We start from the raw sequence: 20,180 nt of genomic DNA, 5'->3' as shown, positions 1-20,180 counted from the left end.
TGAATTAGGTGAGGTGGCAAAAGGGTACTTGGAAAAAAAACTAAATGTGTGCCACACATTCAATGTGCCCATCTGGTTGCCTTTGGAAGGTGCGCAAGAGTATTCTGTGAACATTCCCCTTCCTCCCCAACCATTGTTTTGTTCACAGTATTACTGCATCCATGTTAAAGATAGAACACATGGCACATGCACTTGACCTCACTCAAACTGGTACCGTGTGCACCTTGCATTTCTGTTTGAGAGATTTAATTAAATAAGTAAATAATACAAGTTGTCCGTTTTGAAGCAATATGTTAATACAAGCTGGATAAAACAGTAATTATATTTTGTTAGTGATTAAGATAACTGAAAAAGAAGACGCCCATTAACATTCAAATCTGAATAAATTACATGAAAAAGAATTAGGAGACGAGTGAAAATAGGGCTAGGGAAAAGGAGGTTACTGTGCTCATGATGCGTAATGTTGATATACATTAAAGCTACTAAATAACAAATATGTTTTCCTAATCAATGCAAATCAAGATCAATAAAGTATTTTCTCGATAATTAGCTTGAATAATGCTTTGCCCAATATACTGGAAGGATCATAAGCAACAATAAATATCCATCAGTCAAAGGGGTTTTACACCTTCCTGTCCTCTTTCAAATTATTGATCATTATTATAAGGGCCTTCGACATAGATAATATATTCATGGAGGCCATAACATAGCCGTTTTACTTGCTAAATGTAGGAGCAAATATTTCATCTGTTTAAGTTCGAATTAAAGCAAATACTGTTTCAAAAGTGTAATATAAGAGACTTTTGCATTATCTTTCTAGTTTCTAGTTAGTTGTTGAACAATCACAGCAGTGAATATATCAACGATGTTACCTTTTGATGGAAGAATCTTTCAGTATTGAATCAGACTCCCACATGAGGAGTGAACTTTAGAGTTCACAATAGCATTGATTTATCCTCCAAAAGTGAATCCAAAATAGATGGTCTAAACAACATAAAAAATCATAGGTTCTAGACTTCAAATATGAGGGGAACACAGCCTGCATTGTTCAGATATAGAGACGTTCATTTTATGAAGGGTTCATGCAGTATGAACTCTTCAATCGTATAGTGGTTGTGATTGTAGCAGCTCAGGAAGTAGATGTGTTTCCAAATATGTTTACACATGTTAAAGCAACATACCACTATATATTTTTCCCATTCTAATTGGATTTGTGTTGTCCCTATTAATATTCACTGTATTGAGGAAACTTTAAATATTGGAAAGCATTGGGTGTATATCTGATTACCAGATTAATAATACTGATAGTATGTACACAAGACCAACAAAAATAACCCCCAAACCATTTGTTACATTATTATATTGTATAGAGAAATTTTATCCTGCAGGTAGTATATAAACTATTGTCTTCAAATATATGTGCCCAGGAAATACCATTGTGAATCTGTTTTATCCTTTTTCAGACTATCACTATGTTTTATTAATTTAATACATTTATTATACCAATTGGGAGAGCAGATAAAACCATCTCTGTTTATAGAGAAACGCAAAACATCTGATAAGGGAAGGTTACACATTTTCTTCAAAATAGAGAGGAAAAGAAGTTGGTATCTAAGATAAGCAAAATCATACATTACAAGAAAATGGGAAAATAAGATTTGTACTTTTTTACAAATTAGCCCAGTTTGGGATTTTATAGTTGCAGGTGATCATAAACAGTTCCAAGCTTGTCTAAGACAAGCAGTTATATAATATGGGGAGAAGTTAGGAAACCATATTCCACCCTCTTCTTTAGATGCACTTGATCTGTACTAAGAAATGTGCACCTCCTTTATTATTCTGAAGAAAAATGATACAATATTCGATCTACATATTTGAAAAATAATGTCGGTAAATTAACTCACACCATTTAAACAGAGTAAAGGACTGCGGGGGCAAGTACCATCTTTACGGAAGGTGAGAGACCTCCTGAGGACATATTAAGAGGAGCCCTATTCTTAAAGACTGAAACTTTTCTTTGACCTATTAAAAAATTGAATCTAATAGGGTCTAAAGCAGTGCTGGAAAACCACACTCCGAATATTTAATGTTTTTACTATTCTCAATTAAATTATCTGTCTTCCCTCGGAGAACACCGGGAATTAAATCCTATTCACCTGTATAATTCTATATATTGATAATATACAAAGACAATGTTGTTTGAAAATACAGAATACTTTATTTCATGGTTTTCAAATCCTATAATGTGTGTCTTCAATTTTAGTCAAGAAAGATTCTAAGGAAAGAATGTCGCCTGCTCTCCCCTTCTTTTTCTCTTTCTCACACACTCTTTCTGCTCCTCTGTCTGGAATTCATTCACCACTTCCAGCACAAACTACCTATCCCTCTTTCTTCCTTTCTATCTATTCTTTGCAGCCCTCACCCCATCTATTCACCATGCAACATAATTCCACTACACAAATCCACTCCACACAATTCCACCCCCACACAATTCCAATACAACCCTCATAATTCCACTTCACACCACATAAACCCACTACACTCCAAACCAAAACACATAGGCAAAATACATTGCGTTTTACAACAACAATAGCTCTAACTCTTCCAAATGCGAGACATATTGTGTTGCAAATGCTTGTATAATATAGTTTAAAGTTTTAGCAAGTTAGGTCCAATGCCATCCTTTTTTAAGCCATTTTCCATAAAACTTCTAGCGAACAATTGCTTTCTCGGTATATAAAGCACAAGCTGCATAGGAGACTCCAAGTGATGGAGCTTTGCCAGTCATCTATATAAAACAGCTCTTGCATTGATGACAATCTCCCTTTAACAAATGAAAATTGTTCATTTTGACCTAATTGCAGTACGAAAAATTCCATTCCTATAGCTAGAATCTTTGCAGAGATTTAACAGGAATATCATTTTCCAATAAAGACAGACCAAGGGATTCATAATGATTTCTGGGAATATCTTTGAAACAAATAGTAATGTATTCAAGTAAAGAAGAGAACTGTTGAGTATATATATTTTAACCAATTGCCAGTTTCAGAATGAGCAGCTTTTACATTGTCATTTTCACCAAGAATGGATTTAATAAATGATCTTACTTTATTCTTGAGTAGTAGGCTAAAAGTTTTCCCATTGCATTTCTTCCTCCAAAGCAAGTTGGCTTTTGCTTTATGTGTCAATTAACAAGGTGATTTAAAGGTGGCATACGCCTGTTTTAAGGATTTATTCATTGCCAAATATTGTAGCTATTTTCTCATACACTTTCTTTCGTCTACTAGCCCAATCAATACCTTTTGTCGCAGCTTGATAAGAGTCCCACTTATTGGACACTAATGTATCAGAAGATGTTTTACATTTAAGATAAAAAATATGCATTGAAGAATTGAAATTTGGCATTGAACTGTTTGGCTACCTTTCAGAGAAGAGGTGTTGAATCTCTATCTATTATTGCCTTTTCTAGAAGGAACCAGGTTAGAGACTGATATCACTGGTGCATGGTCAGTTTTTCTTATCTAGAGCAGGAGAAGCAGAAACCTCTCCAGACCAATGTTTCTAAATCTTGCTAACTAAAACGTCTGACAGATTAACCACTGAAGCACAGCAAGGTTTGCTGTTAAATTGAATAAGTGGGAAAGAACTCTGTGCCTCTTAATATGATAGCGAATTTCCTTGACCACCTACAAAAGTATTTGTAGCATACTACCCAGAGTATATGTGCAATAGTTAACCGCTCTCTAGGGCATAAAACGTTTGAAATAGACACCCAAAAATAGGGAAGTAAAAATGATCTCAAACGTTACACAGCTTCGACTTTGTTGCCTAATTTTGACAACATGCCTTTGTTAAGAAATACAACGAAAGTACCTTCTCCTTTACGGGTAACATCATAGGACCCATACGGTGTCGCGTGTCGTACATTTAAAATATGAATATATGGTCAGATCATGAAACTCTTCTGAGCTATAAAAAAAACTGACGAAAAGGAAAAACATTACTTAAGCAGAGAGATGTACATATATTCACTGATTGCCTAGGTACTATCTTCTGTAAACAGTAGATGTTTCCCAGCAAAAACAACTGACTTATAGTGCAATGGTCAAATATTTCACTTCCTCCTATATACCACAAACAGCAAGAATAGATAGCCTCTTTCTTCAGAAAAAGTTATGCATTTTTATAACTGAAAATATGTGAACAATAAAATGGCCGTCATATTCACGATGCAGCTAAAGTCACTAAATTCCGTTTACATATATTCATATTTTATTGCTTGTACATATATACTCTGTCCATGGAAATACATTTTAGAGCTCTGCTGGTTATATGAGGCCTTGCATGTTTATAACGTTTACTGTAATCCATTCATTTCAGATTGAAGTAAACCACACTGATGGTTCTCAAGCTGGCGACTTTGTTCCAAAGCATGTAACGTTTTCGAAATTCCACTAGATGTCAGTATAGCCATGTATCCAAAAACGCCTTCTTTTGTTCACAAGCCACACATTTATAATATATTTCACTCCGAACTAGTCAAAAGCATCACACACGAGCGACGAGATGATAATAGCGCAAGTTGAAAATGTCCTGTAGAAACAGGACGAGAGGGTACAGCAAAATACAGTTTGTTTCCAGGATGGATAATGCATCTCATACAGGGCAGCTGGTTCCGACAGGCAGAATGCTTGCTTTCCAGTCCATAGCAATTAATGTACTAGTAGTGTCGGGTCAATAACGTGATTCGTGGCTCCCCGGCCCTTCGGCGTTTGTAAAGGCCTAACATGCTACCAGCCACGCAGCTTGGGTCAGGACGGCCTGCGACTCTGGTGAGGGTGTCCATGACCCCCGACCAAAGATGCGGGCCACCGGAAAACTCCAGAGTCCAGAGCATGGGCAATGTGTCCGCTCCAGCTGCGTGACAGCGCGGCCATTCCGACGATGCCTCTGGGTAGATTTTGTTTAGTTTGGCCGGGGTGAGGTACGCACTGTGTAGGATGCTGTGTTGTATGTATTGGAAGTGAACGCTGCGAGAGACCCCTGGGTGCAGCACTATTATATCCCATACCTTCTAGGTCAATGTGCGGCCTTTGTCACCCCTCCCAATTACGTTTGAGTGGCTCCAGGGGACCCTGCAGTGTGTGAGAAATTACTAAGTCACCCAGGTAATCATCCTACGACCGGCACCCATTTTGTGCATCGCTTGTATTCATGGATGTGGGTCAGGTTTCATGGCCAAGTCAAGTCAAGTCGAGGCTTTATTTCGACAAAGAGCATGTCTTAAAAAGCGATACATATACACACATTTTGTTAAAAAAAAATAAAAGTAGCCAATTCATAGCAAAAAATGCATACAATTCATAATATGAAGGCGCCAATAAATTACATAAAAAGATGCATTATAAAACCAGAATTAAACAAGATACAAAAGCCTATTTGCTCTGATCAGCCATGCCCAGCTTAAAAACTTCGCCAAGCCACAGGCAAAAAGGGGCCGCGAATCCATTTGCAAAATGCGCAAGGCCTCCCTATGGTGTCTGGTGCCTAACTCTCTACAAAGGGGTTTCAACCACCTACGACGTGGAGCTTCATAAGCAGGGCATTCGAATAGGAGGTGGGGAACTGACTCTATCCTTCTCATACAATGCGGACAAAAAGGAATCGTCTGGGCCGGGGCCTTCCACCTAGCAGTTAGTTCACCGACGGGAAGTGTTCCTACTCTAAATTTAAAATACAATGCCCTGTCTCTGGGTTTTGATATAATATCAAGGTAGGGCTCGCAAAATGGGACCTCCTTCACTAAAAGAAATTCAGCAGTGGACCTACATTGCTTGGGATTAGTGTTTCGCCCGTCTAACACCCATCTCCAGTACAGTTTTTTCAAAACAGACTTGGGGGGGGGGGGGGCAGTCCTTAGCTGCCAAGCTTCTACTAGACCCAATTCTACCAGTAGTCGCTTGACTTCCCTCAGCCAGCTTATTTTGGGCCAACGAGGCATCGATAGGACCTCTTTCAAACCATCTGCGTATCTAGCCAGCTCAGGGACTCTCCAAATGCGAGCCCAAAGAAGGAGAGGACGCAACCGTGCCTGATCGCTGATAGGACAACTGCCCATGTCAAGCAGTAATGATAAGGTTGGAGTACTGTATGGAAGCCTCATTAAGTCCTTAAGAAATTTATTTTCTGAACAAGACAACTGGTCCACATTCTGCGCACCCCAAAGTTCCGCCCCATAAAGCGCCGCACTCACGCCTCTTGCCCTATAAATATCAAGTACCGGAGAAATTGGTTTAAGGGAGGAGGCCCGTTGTTCTTTTAGTAGTGCCCCCGCCACCCTCTTATGGCTCAACAGCATCTTGTGGAGGTGGCAATTCCATCTCATGGTGTCACAGAGGCGAATTCCTAAATAATCAAATTCTTTGACCCTTTCTAGGGGGACTGATTTTAGTGTGGGTGGCCTACCAGTCTTCTTTGGGGGATTCAGGACCAAATACTTGGTCTTTCCAGTATTAATTTCCAATCCCCTCGAATCACAGAAAAACTGGAAGCTAGTTAAAAGGCTCTGTAGCCCTGCCGGGGTCTTGGAAATCAGGAGGGTATCGTCTGCAAAGAGAAGGGTGGGTACCCTCCTGCCTGCCAACGATGGGGCATCTGAGGGGATTTGTAAAAGGTGATCCACCACTCCGTTGACATACAATGAAAACAGAGTGGGGGCTAAAACGCATCCCTGACGGACGCCTCTGTTTACAGGTATTCGTGATGTCTTTTGACCCTGGTTTCCCCACCTGATCAGCGCAACATTTTCAGCGTGCAACTTGATTAATAGGGACAATAAATATGGGGGCAAACCCAGCCCAGATAACACCCTCCAGAGGTGACTACGGGGGACCAGGTCAAAGGCAGTCCGCAAATCTATAAATGCAAGGTACAGACTGCCTTTGCCCAGTACAACCACTTTCCAGTAGAGCATCATCAACCGGAATGTTTGCTCAATGGTCCCAGTACCTGTCCTGAAACCTGCCTGAAAATCGGACAGGATACCCTTCTCCTCTGCCCACTGCAAGACCCTCCCCAGGACCACCTTTCCTGCCACCTTCTGTTTGGAGTCTAATAAACTTATAGGGCGATAATTTGCTGGGTCGTCCCGACACCCTTTCTTGAAAATCGGGACGACCTCAGCACCCCTCCAGGATTCTGGAAGAGCTGCGTCTGCAAAACTAGCATTTAATAATGATGCAATAAGTTTCCCCCATTCTATCGGGTTGATGCATAACAGGTCCCCTGGTAGGCCATCCAGCCCCGCAGCTTTGTTGGGGACAAGACACTTAATTGCGTCCACCACTTCCTTAACCGTAAACAAAGAGTCTATACTCAGCTCAAGGTGGTCTAAAAAAGGGGCGTCAATGGAAACTTCCCCGTTACCACATTATATAGATGGGAAAAGTGGTCGAACCACACGGCCTCAGGAATGTTGCATGTTATGAGCGAGTCCACTGGTTTGTCTCTAGCCCTAATCAGTTCCCAAAAGCCCTTCGAGTCCCTAGCGGAGCTTGCCAGTTTCAGATCACACCAAAACTGGTTCTCCCACTCTAGCTTTGCCCTAAAGATGGCACCTCTATAACTTTTCCTAGCAGTACTAATCAAACCACGTCCTTAAGTTTAACAGCATTAATTAGGTCCCTTTTGGCGTTACGACAGGCAGGCGAGTACCAACCAGGATTGCCCTTAGGGCAACATCTGTTGTTGGCCCTGGTGCTTGCATTGCGAACTGAAAAGAGATCGTCTAGGGCTTTAGTAGTTTGGACAAACAACGTGGAGATCTCGAGGGCGCTAATTGTGGTAAGGTCCAAACTGGACAGAACGTTTGCCATGGTTGATCTTACTTCCAGCATCTTGTCCTCGTTGCCAACAATATTCCTCCATTTTAGCCGCCTCCCACAATTTGAAGGACATACTTCGCGTGTTAACTTCCAATCATGTGGAATATGTTCATTAGTCCCTGCCGTCCACAAAGGGGACAATGACAAGGACAGGGGATTGTGGTCACTATCAGTAGAGGGGAGAACCACCATATCCAACAAGTGACCCCAAAGTTTATAGTTCAGCAGGATATAATCAATTCTAGAGGATTGACCTATCCTGTTGAACGTATGTGCCCCGCAAGAATCTGAGTTTGTCCTGCCATTTACAGCCCTTACTCCGTGTTCCAAGGAGAGGGCATTAAGATCAATGGCGCTTTGAGTCCATCTCTTAATTGGTGATACTGAGAGATGGGGGATGCCTCTCCTAGCGTCGTCCTCCTGGGTACCCAGTATATCTTCCGCTGCTAGGGGTTCGAAGGTACAGTTAAAATCCCCAGCGAGCATGACAAACGAGTCCGCACCACAAGATCTAAGCTCGTCTTCAACGCCCGTAAGGGACAATGTCGGCATACCACCCCTAGTACCTCTAACATAAATGTTAAGAATCTCAAGCACCCTCCCCCCACGTGGCCCTCCAACTATTAGTCTCTGCAAGTCCAAGGACTTAGTATCTATGCACCGAATGGAATAGCCCGAGGAGATGTTTACCCAGATTAGTAGGCCACCTGAGGGGCGACCTCTCCCTCCGGGCGATAGAATAGTCGGTACAAAGTAACTAGTATAGCCCACTTTGTGTCTGGGCTCCAAGTACCAGGTTTCCTGGAACATACATATCCCGAATGATTCAATAAATGAGTTCCATTCGGGTATGTCGATGTTACGTGCCAAACCAGCTATGTTCCAGCTGACAACCTTCAAGGCCATGTTGCCATCTACGGCCTGCCCCGGTGAAGACCCTTTTACAAAGGAGCTATCCCGAGGGCCAGAGTTAGATGTCACTCCTGTAACTAGGCCCTCCCCGCTAGGGACTACCAAGATGGGCGTAGAAGGCTCAAGATGTTCAATACACTCCCATTCTGAAAGGCCAACATTAGTAACAGGAGGTTAAAGATGGTAAGTAAATGGCCTCACTCCTTCCAATCTTGTGGCTAGACTACCGCAATCGTCCTCCCCAAGCACTGCGATTGGCTTCGCTGTTGGCAGACAGCGTGTCAGTAACCATGCCATGGCCAATTGGGCGGTGGACATGGATTTTTACGAAACAGGCTAAATTGTGACAGGTTTTGGTGGGCTAGCCTACCGGCCCATCCCTCCCAAATGGGGGTTTTAACTGGCCTAGCAAAGGTTTTTCGGGGATTAAAGTAGCTTAGGTCATATATGCCAATGCCTCCAATTAAGCTGCCCTCTCTAGTGGAAAAACTACGCACATAGCTGGCAACCCTAGGATCGTCAAAGTTAATTATAATACAACCCCCCCTTATATCTTTCGGCCTAGTGCCAATCCAGCTGACCCTCCTTACATGGATGACCTGGCCACCCATTGGACTAGGCAAGGGTCTATTTTCCTTTAGCCAGAAAACGTTGTTGTTTTTAAGTTCGGCATAAGTCTCATATTTACCTGGCTTAAGGACTGGCACCCCAGTAAGAATTGCCACAAAAGGCTGGCAGTCAAGGGGGACATTGACAGTAAGGGCCGACCCTGCGTCAGAATCCATTCCTGGCTGTAGGGTAGGGACATTACTATTTTCAGAATTCTTTGAATTGGCTGGACAACTGCTACCAGAGTCCTTTGGCCGTGCGGTCCTTTTAATAGGGATGGTACTAGCCTTAGGTGTCTTGGGTCGCACTATGCCACCCGTTTTGGCCAACCCTGACTTCCAGGCAGCCCCAGAGGAAGCCACAGGATGTACAACGGGGGCATTTGTCACGACCACCCCGGGTACTGGTGCAGCTACAGTGGTGGGGCTTTGTGGGGATATAAATTTCGCCCGGGGTACGGATTTCCCCCCTAGACCATCTTCCCTAATTCTTGAATGTAGTTTTATAAGGAATTTTATAGAGAAAAAATTATCCAGGGTTACCTGTTCAAACCTATCAAACCGCTCTGTGAGCCCCTTAACTCTCTCCAGGACCGGAATCAATAATGAATTCATCATTTTCTTTAAGTTGGCAATGGATAGAGATTCGTAAGATGGAGCCTCAATAGAACCAGCCGTCAGGTCAACACAGGTATTCTCAACTATAACACCTTGGGGTTCCTCCCCCTTCTCCCCCTGGGGGCAACTACCACCCTGCCCTACTCTCTTATGGGACCCTCCCCCCCCTAGCACCTGACCTCCTAGGCTTCTTATAGGGTTTGGCATGACTTCCTTTGCATGGGCTAGCAGTTCTTTTTCTTTTACTAAGGGCTGGATTGTTTACTGCCAGCGATGCCAATACTGGCTGAGGGAGGGAAATCCCATTGCTGGAAGGAATGACAAGAGGGAGCATGGGGACTAGGGTCTCACTAGAGAGTTGGTCTGATGCAGCATTAACATCGTTAAGCTGTACTATAGCTGTTAAATTCTCCAGCCTGTCCAAACTGGCCCTTAGGGCTGCAACCCGTGGGTGATCTAAAGGGGGCGAAGCAGCCACCAAGGGATCAAGTGGACGTACTGGGGATGACACTAGAGCCAGCGGACCCAGCGATGACCGCTTGTCAGCAAGATGTTCCTGAGAAAGACGCCGCTCTGTCATGGCGATTTCCTTCTCGATAACTGTGACAACACGGGTAATAAACTGGTCCATGGTACCCGTAACAGAACCAGGGCCTCCCCCACCACCCCCTCTCAAACTCTTACCCGAGCGGGTAGACATTAGCTTGGCCACTCTAAGCAGTATGTATGAGAAGTGCCTATAGTAAGAACCTTCTAGCTAGAAAACAACAAAGCACAGAAAATCACTAACTGAACATACAACCGCAGACAACTTATCAGGGGGGTGGCTCAGCCCAGCCTTGGCCAGCTCCGGATGGCCACAGACGGCCCGCCCTTTGCCCGGGCTTAGCCCGGCATCGCCCGCGCGCGTCCCGCTACGCGGAGGGAGCCTGTTCGAATTTAGCGCCTCCGGGCGCGGAAGTGGGTGTGTAAGGGGGCGGTGACACTGCCAGGGATTGTGGGAGTTGGAGTCTGCTCCCTCCACACAGCGACCGCAAAGGACTCCTGTAGCGGCGGCGGGAGGAAGCGGCAAGCTCTGGCACTGGCGTTCACCCCACACGTCCTGCCAACAACCCAAGTGTCTCTGGAAATGTCCCAGGTCAGCAAAATACACTCGTTCTGAGAAATGAGGCTCCCGCTCCACCGAGGGAGCCTGTTCGAATTTAGCGCCTCCGGGCGCGGAAGTGGGTGTGTAAGGGGGCGGTGACACTGCCAGGGATTGTGGGAGTTGGAGTCTGCTCCCTCCACACAGCGACCGCAAAGGACTCCTGTAGCGGCGGCGGGAGGGAGCGGCAAGCTCTAGCACTGGCGTTCACCCCACACATCCTGCCAACAACCCAAGTGTCTCTGGAAATGTCCCAGGTCAGCAAAATACACTCGTTCTGAGAAATGAGGCTACTATATCCCATAATCGCTCCAGTTCTCCTGCCAGCTGCCCGTAACAGGGGCGTAACACAGGCCCCCTGCAGCCCCCGCGGTGGGGGGGGCCCCAAGCTCCAGGGGGCCCCCTCGGTACTGCACTCTGTCCATAAAGCTCCTTATTGAGCCTGGAGGGAGCCCCTCTTCGTACCGTGCAGGGAGGCCTCCTCAATTTTCGTTACGCCAGTGGCCCGTAGGCCAGGAAGTGGTCACCGGGAGGCCCGCATTGTCCGCCAGTTGGTTGAAGGTGGGGAGGCCCCCATCCTGGAACAGGTCGCCTAGGGTGCTCACACCCGCCGATTCCCAGAGCTCCACTCCCTCCCAGCCGATCTATTCTGAGTACCCACATGGAGCTCAAGCGGACTCCAGGGGCATGCTGGCATTCCTGGCATGAGACGGTACAAAAGGGGGTGGTGATGGACGGAGCATTAGAACCAATCAAACACTCACACCCAGTCAACAGATCTGGGTTTGATCCATCACCGTTCTTTAGCCCACTCTGCCACCCCAGTTCAGACATGGCCATATGCAAATCAGTCTGACCCTGCTTTGTTCGCCATAAGTTGGCAGGTATGCTCAGACCTCACTGTTGTGGCACATAGGGTGGTTCCTCACCGCCTCATGCCATAAGCCAGCACGCCATGCTCCCAGGCGTATGCGGGAGGGGGGGTGGGGAAGTGGACACCACCAGTCAAGAAAGTACAGGGAGACGCCGATGTCTACTTCTTGGCGGGCTCACACTGCTGAAGATGGACTGGGAACTCGGTATGCTGAGCCAGTTGGCGCCACTGCCGTGCAGCTAGCAACGGGGGTCAGGTGATCTGCGCCGCACCCTCCACTCACCGACAGTCCATGGGAGCGGGCTAGGCAGCGCGCAGGCCTCAGAGGCTGCAGCTTCCTTTCAAGCTGTCCCTGGGGAGCTCATGCAGACTCCCGCTAGCCCCATGCAGCCTCCCGGTCCTGAGCAGCTCTTCTCTAGTGGCCCCTATCCTGTGGTGCGGGCTCACTCCATGTTTTCGCCCTGATGGGTCAGCATCTTAGGTCTCCTGGCAGAGCAGTACTAGAGAACGTCCGCCATTGTTTCGTGGCCAGCCATGTCCCTTGTCAGTATTTATGATGGAGGTAATTGCATTCCTTGGTGGGCTAGATAATTTGGCCCTCTAAAGCTCTCAGTCTGAGTCAGTGATACATACCTGGGATTACAAAATCAGAGTGCAGTAATTTCAGGGTGTTACTACAGCACCATTCCTAGTTTTCTCCTACGGGTGGGAAAATATCACAGAAATCTGTGTATCCACACTGATTTCCTCCGGTAATTCCGAATTTCTGGGTAGTTTTTCATGGAACCTATTTTCCAGGGTATGTAAAGCAAATATCTTCAGAAAACTCTCAAAGTACGACATCAACATTACAATATGCGTTTGATTCTTTTTCAAATCTAACAAATGTAGTCCCTTTTTTCCTCACAAATCCATCCCTCTGGGCACCTAAGTTTATGTGAAGAACCCCCTAATATTAAAAAATACAGTTGTACCCTTCCTATCATCAAAATCTTGATTGACAAACAGATTCTTTAAAATTTACTCTATGGGGGAGGAGGGGGGGTAGTATTTATTTAACGCAAAAGAACAACTGAGTGCTGGAATTACGTGCCATTGTGTTCAGGATACAAATAGATGTTAACGAAAGCTCAGGCGGAGTGAATTCATTAAAATGTAAATCATTTTCACTTTGAGATGATGGCATTTCAGCAAAAAAATTCCAAAGTGTCCAAATATCAGCTGTTCAAAACACAAGCATCTACTACAACGTAACAACCACTGATGAACTCTTTAACATTTCTGAAGTATCTAAGCAAGGCTTAAAATGTAAACGTATCAACTTTACTGGGTACTGCGAGACACAGAGATGAATTTACTTATGTCACAAGATTGAACGAGATGTGATGTAGCGGCTAAATTGCTGTCCTTCCAACCTGGAGACAATGGTTGTAATCGAAGGTTTGCCGCTTAATACAAAACATTTGTTCCATGTAGGGGAGACACTTTAAATTATCACTGTGTGTCATATAATGCAAATACGTGAAATGTACACTTTGAATGTAAAAGTAAGCTTATCTGTGTCATAACTAGTACTGCCCCAATAACAAGTTCCCATTCTGTCTCAATCACATCTTGATATAACCATCTGGCTTCACCTAGACCTTACACACCATGGTCTTTTCTGTATAGCACTTCATATTTGAGATTGGCCTGGTGCAAAAAGCATTCTCTGTGAAGCATTCCTTTGCCTGTCTGAACTGTACTAAACACCTAAGATAAAGAAAGTAAATAATGTGGTGCTATATGAAAGAGCCCATAAACGTGTTTGAAATTAATTGTAATTATTAAGATTTTGATAATGTTTTGGAGGAGTTGGTGTTTCTTTTTTTTAATAATACATGCATTATTTTATCTTTCAGTAGTTCACAAAGATGATACAAAAGCTCCTAGGTTTTAGATTGACCTTCTTAATGTTGTTATTCTTTTAAGGCCAGTGTCATTAGATTAACTGGAGTGTACATCAATCCCGGACCCCTGGAAATATGAACGTTTTTATTCTCATTACAATAAATTCAAAATATTGGTGACCGATCCAAATTTTGTACCAAGTACGCTCTTGCATTTCAATTCTGTGCATCCTCGAAACCCTAACCTGTGATCCCTAATTGAGGTTCACAGTATATTTGATAGTAAATGTGTTGAAAGGTGATCATTGGTCCCATGTCTCCTATCAGATAGCAATGGCACCGTTATAATAATCTCTTAAAAGCAAGAACTAATAGATTTGAGGACTATGGAATTCATCTTTCACATGATCCAGACCACCCAGCATTTTCCAAAATAAACTCCACTTGTTGTGATCGAAAACCATTGTTTCAGTTTTTGAGCCGGTTAATTGTATCAAAAACAAGCAATTATTCAGCACCTTGTAACCCCGTATGCCACTGTGAGTCAATAACAGCAATACCCACATCCCCGTAACCAGTTGAGTCTGGAAAATACAGCAGGATTTACCTTTGATAGTATTGATCGGATATATGTCAGTGCAGATATTTCCTTAAATGTTGCTATTGATTTAAAATACCTTTAAAAGTTGTTTTAGAAAGTTTCAATTCTATTAGGGCAATGGAGGTAAGGATTATGTACTATTCTCTGCTGTTCCAGCATTCAGAAGTTTTTAACAAGCTCATACAACTATGCAAGAAACTACATTTCCCAGAAACGGGAAATTAAGTCATCCACTAAACAACCATCATTCACAAGTCTTAGCCCATAGAATCAGGCTCTTCTGCTCTTGTACCCCCTCTTTTCTTAATGCAATCAGCTCCAAATATAAGACCTAGAATGTCACTTTACATTTGATCCACTCCGGTCAAACAGAAGGCAGGTATAACCACCATGCCAACTAAAAACTAACCATCTCATCACAGTTCAAATCCTAAATTACAACCGCAAAGAACTCAAACTGGCAGACCAATAAACTGTAACTCAGTCTAAAATTTGATACATTAGAACAATACATAGAGTGCATGCCATATCAAATCAGAAATACTTATTCCTTAAGAAACAGTTCTAGTCCAAGGATGGGTCAAAGCACTTCTTAACGCTGTGTGCGAAAATACTCTCCACCATGTCAATAAAAAAAATTGAAACTTTCCATCACAAAAGCAATTATATTTTATATTCAAGGTCAGGACCAGAGAAAAGGATTATGTGTGTTTGAAGCATACGAATTACCAGAGAAACCACTGCCAAATACCGGCTTAGAACCAAACTTTGTAAAGGTAGACTCTGCGGACAATTCTGCCACTCCTATAATGCCGTCTGGTCTACTTCCTAGGAAAAAAGCCTTGGAAGGCATTGCCCCTCGAGCCAAATGAGCACCAAACCATTGAGTTTTTAAAGCTGGCCTCGGTCATAATCGAACACCCCTTTGGGCCGTTGGTATAGAAATTGCTCCAAAGAGCTTTTAAATGCATATTGGAAGCTGCTGGCCCCGGTGGGCACCATTCTGGAGTCATGTTTTTATAGGCCCCAAGGCTAAGCAGCACAGAGCTAGTGAGGATCATGAAAAGGCAGATATGAAATGGTCCAGGGGTGGATTTGGTTGTTCTGGCAATGGTAAATATTACCTCATCTTGCCTGACGGATCCAGTATCTGAAAGTCTCCTGCAAGTTGTGAGGCATAGTTGGATCACTAACTTTGCTGGAATTCCATTCCTTCTGGTATAAAATCTTGCTTGGTACCCAGTACAGAGAGAGAGGTTGGGGATCAAGTTCACAACCCCGAGGAACGAATACTTAAGGTCCAGAGGTCTGAACAGCCTTATCCATCTCCACAATGTGCAGACCAAAGTGTACTTACCAACTTAGGACCCTTCGACAGGAAGGAGAAAGCCCCTTATCTCTTTATGCCTTAGAGTAGGGCTGAAACATGTTGGTCTAAGTATAGGGTCATAGGACCATAACAGTCCACATTACCCACAAATTATTGTTTTAGTCTAACGACCATCTCCAAAAATAAAGGGATACCTAGGAGAAGGTTGGGGATGTTTAATCCCTAGTTAAGCCCCCTGGTCACCCTTCTAACAAGTGCTCCCTGAAATACGGTCAAGCCCACCCGGACCTTTAGGAGTCAGGGTGAAGCCAATGATGAAGCATGACACTATTTGAGTGTGTGAGGGTTGTATATAAAAAAGGATTTTTTTCCTTCCCCACACAAGCCCTGCGGAGCTAGCATTCCCACTAAGGGTGACTAACCATTATATCCTGTGTCCCGTGCAGCATTTAGAACCATCCCCAAGACCTCTGATGGGATACTTTTTGGTAGAACGTAATTATCATTATTACACAATTCTAATCCCTTTACAAACTTCTGTAGCACAGAGATCAAAACTGAACCTCCAGCTCCTAAATGGAGCCCTAGACGTTGGTTATGAGCGGGCACCAATCCGGTAAACCCGCTAACGGGCATTACTGAGCCCATCGCTGTTAGGAGCTGGGTGGGCCAATGGAGATTTCGGATGCAAGCAGCTCAAATCTCTGTTGTGAGCACGGATCGATTGGGGTGGAAGGACATGCAGAAACTGGTACATAAATTCCTGCATTTAATTCACCCAAAAGCTTGTAAAATCCATTAATTCCCCACCACCAGATTTACCTGCCCTGCCCCTCCCCCTCGAGTGATGGTAATTCTTGGATGTGGAAATAACTAGGATTACTCTGGTGCACTCGTTATTAAGACCTGAGAGCTGTACTTAAGATGTTACCACTACCCAGTTTCTCCCAGAATGCTCTTAACAACTCTTACAAGATATTTGTATTATGAGTAGGAGGAGCTTGAATTGCTTACACCTTAGCACATTAGTACAAACTCATTACTTTCATTCTGCTTACAGGCATTGAAATTGTTATTATTGACACTTTGAACTGATTATTGAAGTATATGGTTATCAATGCATTCAAAGTTCATCACTATTGGTGTTTAGGCAGCAGATCATTCAGCATTAATTTTCTGTGGTTCACTTGCTCACCAAGGTATTAAAGTGTAGCTAGTTGCTCTCGTTTAATTTTCAGTATGCCTGTGTTTTCCCCTTCTCACTCTTTACGCATTTACAGGTTTTTTTTTTGTGAGCAGCAACTGACAATTTTTTGTTTGTCATGTAGTTTGAATGTACAGTATTACTGGCAGCAACGGGACACAGTTAACCAAGTGTTGATTTTGCTTCTTTTTTAGAAATGCGCCCTCAATGGTTTGAGCTGGAGGACGTTCCCTTTGTGCAGATGTGGCCGGACGATGTATACTGGTTTCCAATTATGCTTGAAAAAAAGAAGTTCCTCGGTTATTTCAAATTTCAGGGACATGACACGATCCTGGATTATAGACTAGAAGAAGTGGACGAAATCAAGGAAAACCATCTTATCCTATAGGTCACCTAAGACAACGAAAATTAAAGGACGCAATACACATATGCCTTGAGGCCTTAACGTGAAAAGTTGTGAAACTACTGTACGGTCAATACTGGCTTTTATGTTTTTCAGTTTCTCCTTGAAATAGGTTAATTGTTCAGAGTTATCAAAATCTTCTTTTTGGATCCTGTGCTTCAACTTTATGTTTCAGAACCAATACCAGAGCCAAGGTGACTTTTTCTTTTATTGTATGTACAGAGAAAATGTGGAATCAAACCACATGCCACCTAAACCTGAAAACACGGACTTGCTGTCATAATTATGTATTTTTTTTTTTTTTAGGAAACTGGGATTTTTTTGCTTGTGAAGTTGAAATCATATTATATAACACATAACAATTTCAAGTGTATGCATTTCATTTGGGTCCAAAAATATGAGCACTTTGTCTTTGATCGTTGCGATTTAAAAATTGTGGTGCTATATTTTACTAAGTGTTAGGTTGCTTTAGAAGTTCAATTTTATCCTTGGTTAGTTGAAGATTTGAAAAGTCCTCTAATATACTTCTGCTGAGTTTGCTCTTTTATTTTCAATTGTATTACAATTTACTGATATGAATATGTCTAAAATCGATGTAAATAATTCATAGTAAGACATTGGTCAATTGAGAGCAATTTGCAGGTATTCATATAACCACCAGACATGTTGATTATTTTATATACGTTACATTCTAGGCACTGACTAGCCCACCCTATCAAGCAGCGGCCTTTTCCTAGTTCCAAGTAGTTTAGTCGTGTTTTAGTCCAATGTGCAACAGTCAGATTATTACAGTGGGATGAGTCACTCTTATCTGTACAATAATATTGGTTGGAAAGCAGGCAGTCACTACTGCCCCTGAAACATAGTGGCAAGTAATAGTAGGCTCACTTTCAGGAGTAAATAGATGTAAACGACAGACCTGGTTTATCTATACTGTCTCGCTGTGAATATAGCACAGCAGTGCTATGAATAGATCTCAAGATGGCCACCGTTCCTAGGGATGGTGCTCGTAGTCGTAATGTCTTCTAAACTGAGTTGAATTCGAGAGAGTAGACTATGTAGATCACCAGTGGTGATTCTTGTGTTCTCCCAGAAGACTGATGGACTTGTACTGAGGGTGCAGGCTGGAAGGCGAAGATATCAGATAAACAGTGGAAGCTAGAAGTACACCAAACCTGAGAATGCCACAAATTTGCACTTGAATAATAAGGAGAGAAAATTTACTGGAGCAATTTACACCCTGGCTGTGAGAGAATGGAACCAGGAACTGCCCGCGGTAGCGCTCAGGAGCCTCAAGTGGCTCCTCATCTACTACTATGCCTGTGGTTCCTCCACTAAGCTGGCCTTTGGATTGCCTCCAAGATCTTCGTAAGTCCTACACTGCTTCATCAATTTGTGTCTCTATTTGCCAAGCTCTTAAGGGATGTCTTGTATGTGCTACACGCATGAGATCCAGCTGGGCTTGAGGTCTGATGGAAACACTGACTTGGCGCATAGTAACTTTCGGACCTAAATCATGGCAGTTCACTAATGGATGGGTCACAACGGTCTGAAATTAAATACAGCCAAATCTGAGGTGGTGCTATGGTGAGGTCCTCCTTCTATCTGCCTTGTGACTGACTTAACTCTCTCAAACTATTAAACAAAAATAGGATTTTACTTTAGCGACAAATTATTATTTATACATTTGCTGGCGAAGGACTCCAAATCATGCTTCTTCCTTCTGAAAGTTTTGAATAAAAGTGCTCAGTCCCTGCCTCATTCTAAAACCCAAGGGAAATATAAGATTTACAAAAATTGCTTTATCTCTGAATTGAAGGATCCCAGGATGTCCTACCAGAAAAATGTGCCCACCACCCAAAGCTGAGGTCTAAGCACTCCTACGTCTTACAGCATTACCTAGCTCACACTGCTGAGGTTTCTATTTCAATATACAAGCAGAGATGCTGAAAACAGTGGATATTCATAAACCAAATTCTACAGTGAAGATCACTGTTAGAGAATTCTATATTCTTTATATTAAATGTTTATTTTGAGTCAGTCAGCTTGAAAAGGGTGCAGTTAATAATAGGCACTGATTGGAATTAGGATGCTTAGGTTGTAAATACATTTCTTGGTTAGATTTTATGCTTCACTTTTCTTGAATACATTGCTGTTAAAATATTACGTCATGGTTAGAATCAATGGATTTGGGTAATTCTGTGACTGCAGCATTTACTGTGTAGCTATGGATCTACTACATGTCCTATAATTTGCCACACAAATTGCAGAGTTTGCATATTTTACCCAACATTTTTTCATTGCATATTATTAAAATTAATACTGATAGAGAATGTGTCCTATAATTTGTATTTTCCCCTCATAATTGACATAACATTGATGCATAATGTGGTCCTCTATGCCACATATTCCTGGAAGCTCTGGCAATTTAAAGCTCTGCAGAGTAGTTTGGGGGCTGTCATTATGATGATAAAATCCGTATTTCCTACATACACAGTTGTCAGAACTACACTGCAAGATCTGAAACACAATTGAGGGGCTGCTAACTACATTCCCTTCCTCTTCACATCCCTTATGGAAATGCTGAACTGAAATTCAGAAAATTAGGACATTAGTTATAAATGGAAAAAGTGTGGATTTCACAAAGCGGGTGATCTCTTTCACAAAGACATACATTTTACCAGATGGAATGGGATTATAACCTCTATTAGAAG

General features: G+C 43.0%; 1 protein-coding gene across 1 annotated transcript in view; it reads left to right on the top strand.

Moving 5' to 3' along the window:
• NUDT1 (nudix hydrolase 1) overlaps positions 1-19,794 on the top strand; it is a 38,687-nt gene extending 18,893 nt beyond the window's left edge. The window contains exon 4 of the mRNA XM_085629233.1: positions 17,258-19,794. Within this exon, the coding sequence (XP_085485359.1) occupies positions 17,258-17,451 (194 nt within the window). The 3' untranslated portion in view covers positions 17,452-19,794. The remainder of the gene's footprint in view (positions 1-17,257) is intronic.
• The last annotated feature ends 386 nt before the right edge of the window (positions 19,795-20,180 follow it).

Source organism: Triturus cristatus, chromosome 10, assembly GCF_964204655.1.
Source record: "Triturus cristatus chromosome 10, aTriCri1.1, whole genome shotgun sequence".
Lineage (NCBI taxonomy): Eukaryota > Metazoa > Chordata > Amphibia > Caudata > Salamandridae > Triturus > Triturus cristatus.
Note: the sequence above shows the minus strand (reverse complement) of the source record. Positions and strands in the feature narration are given on the sequence as shown.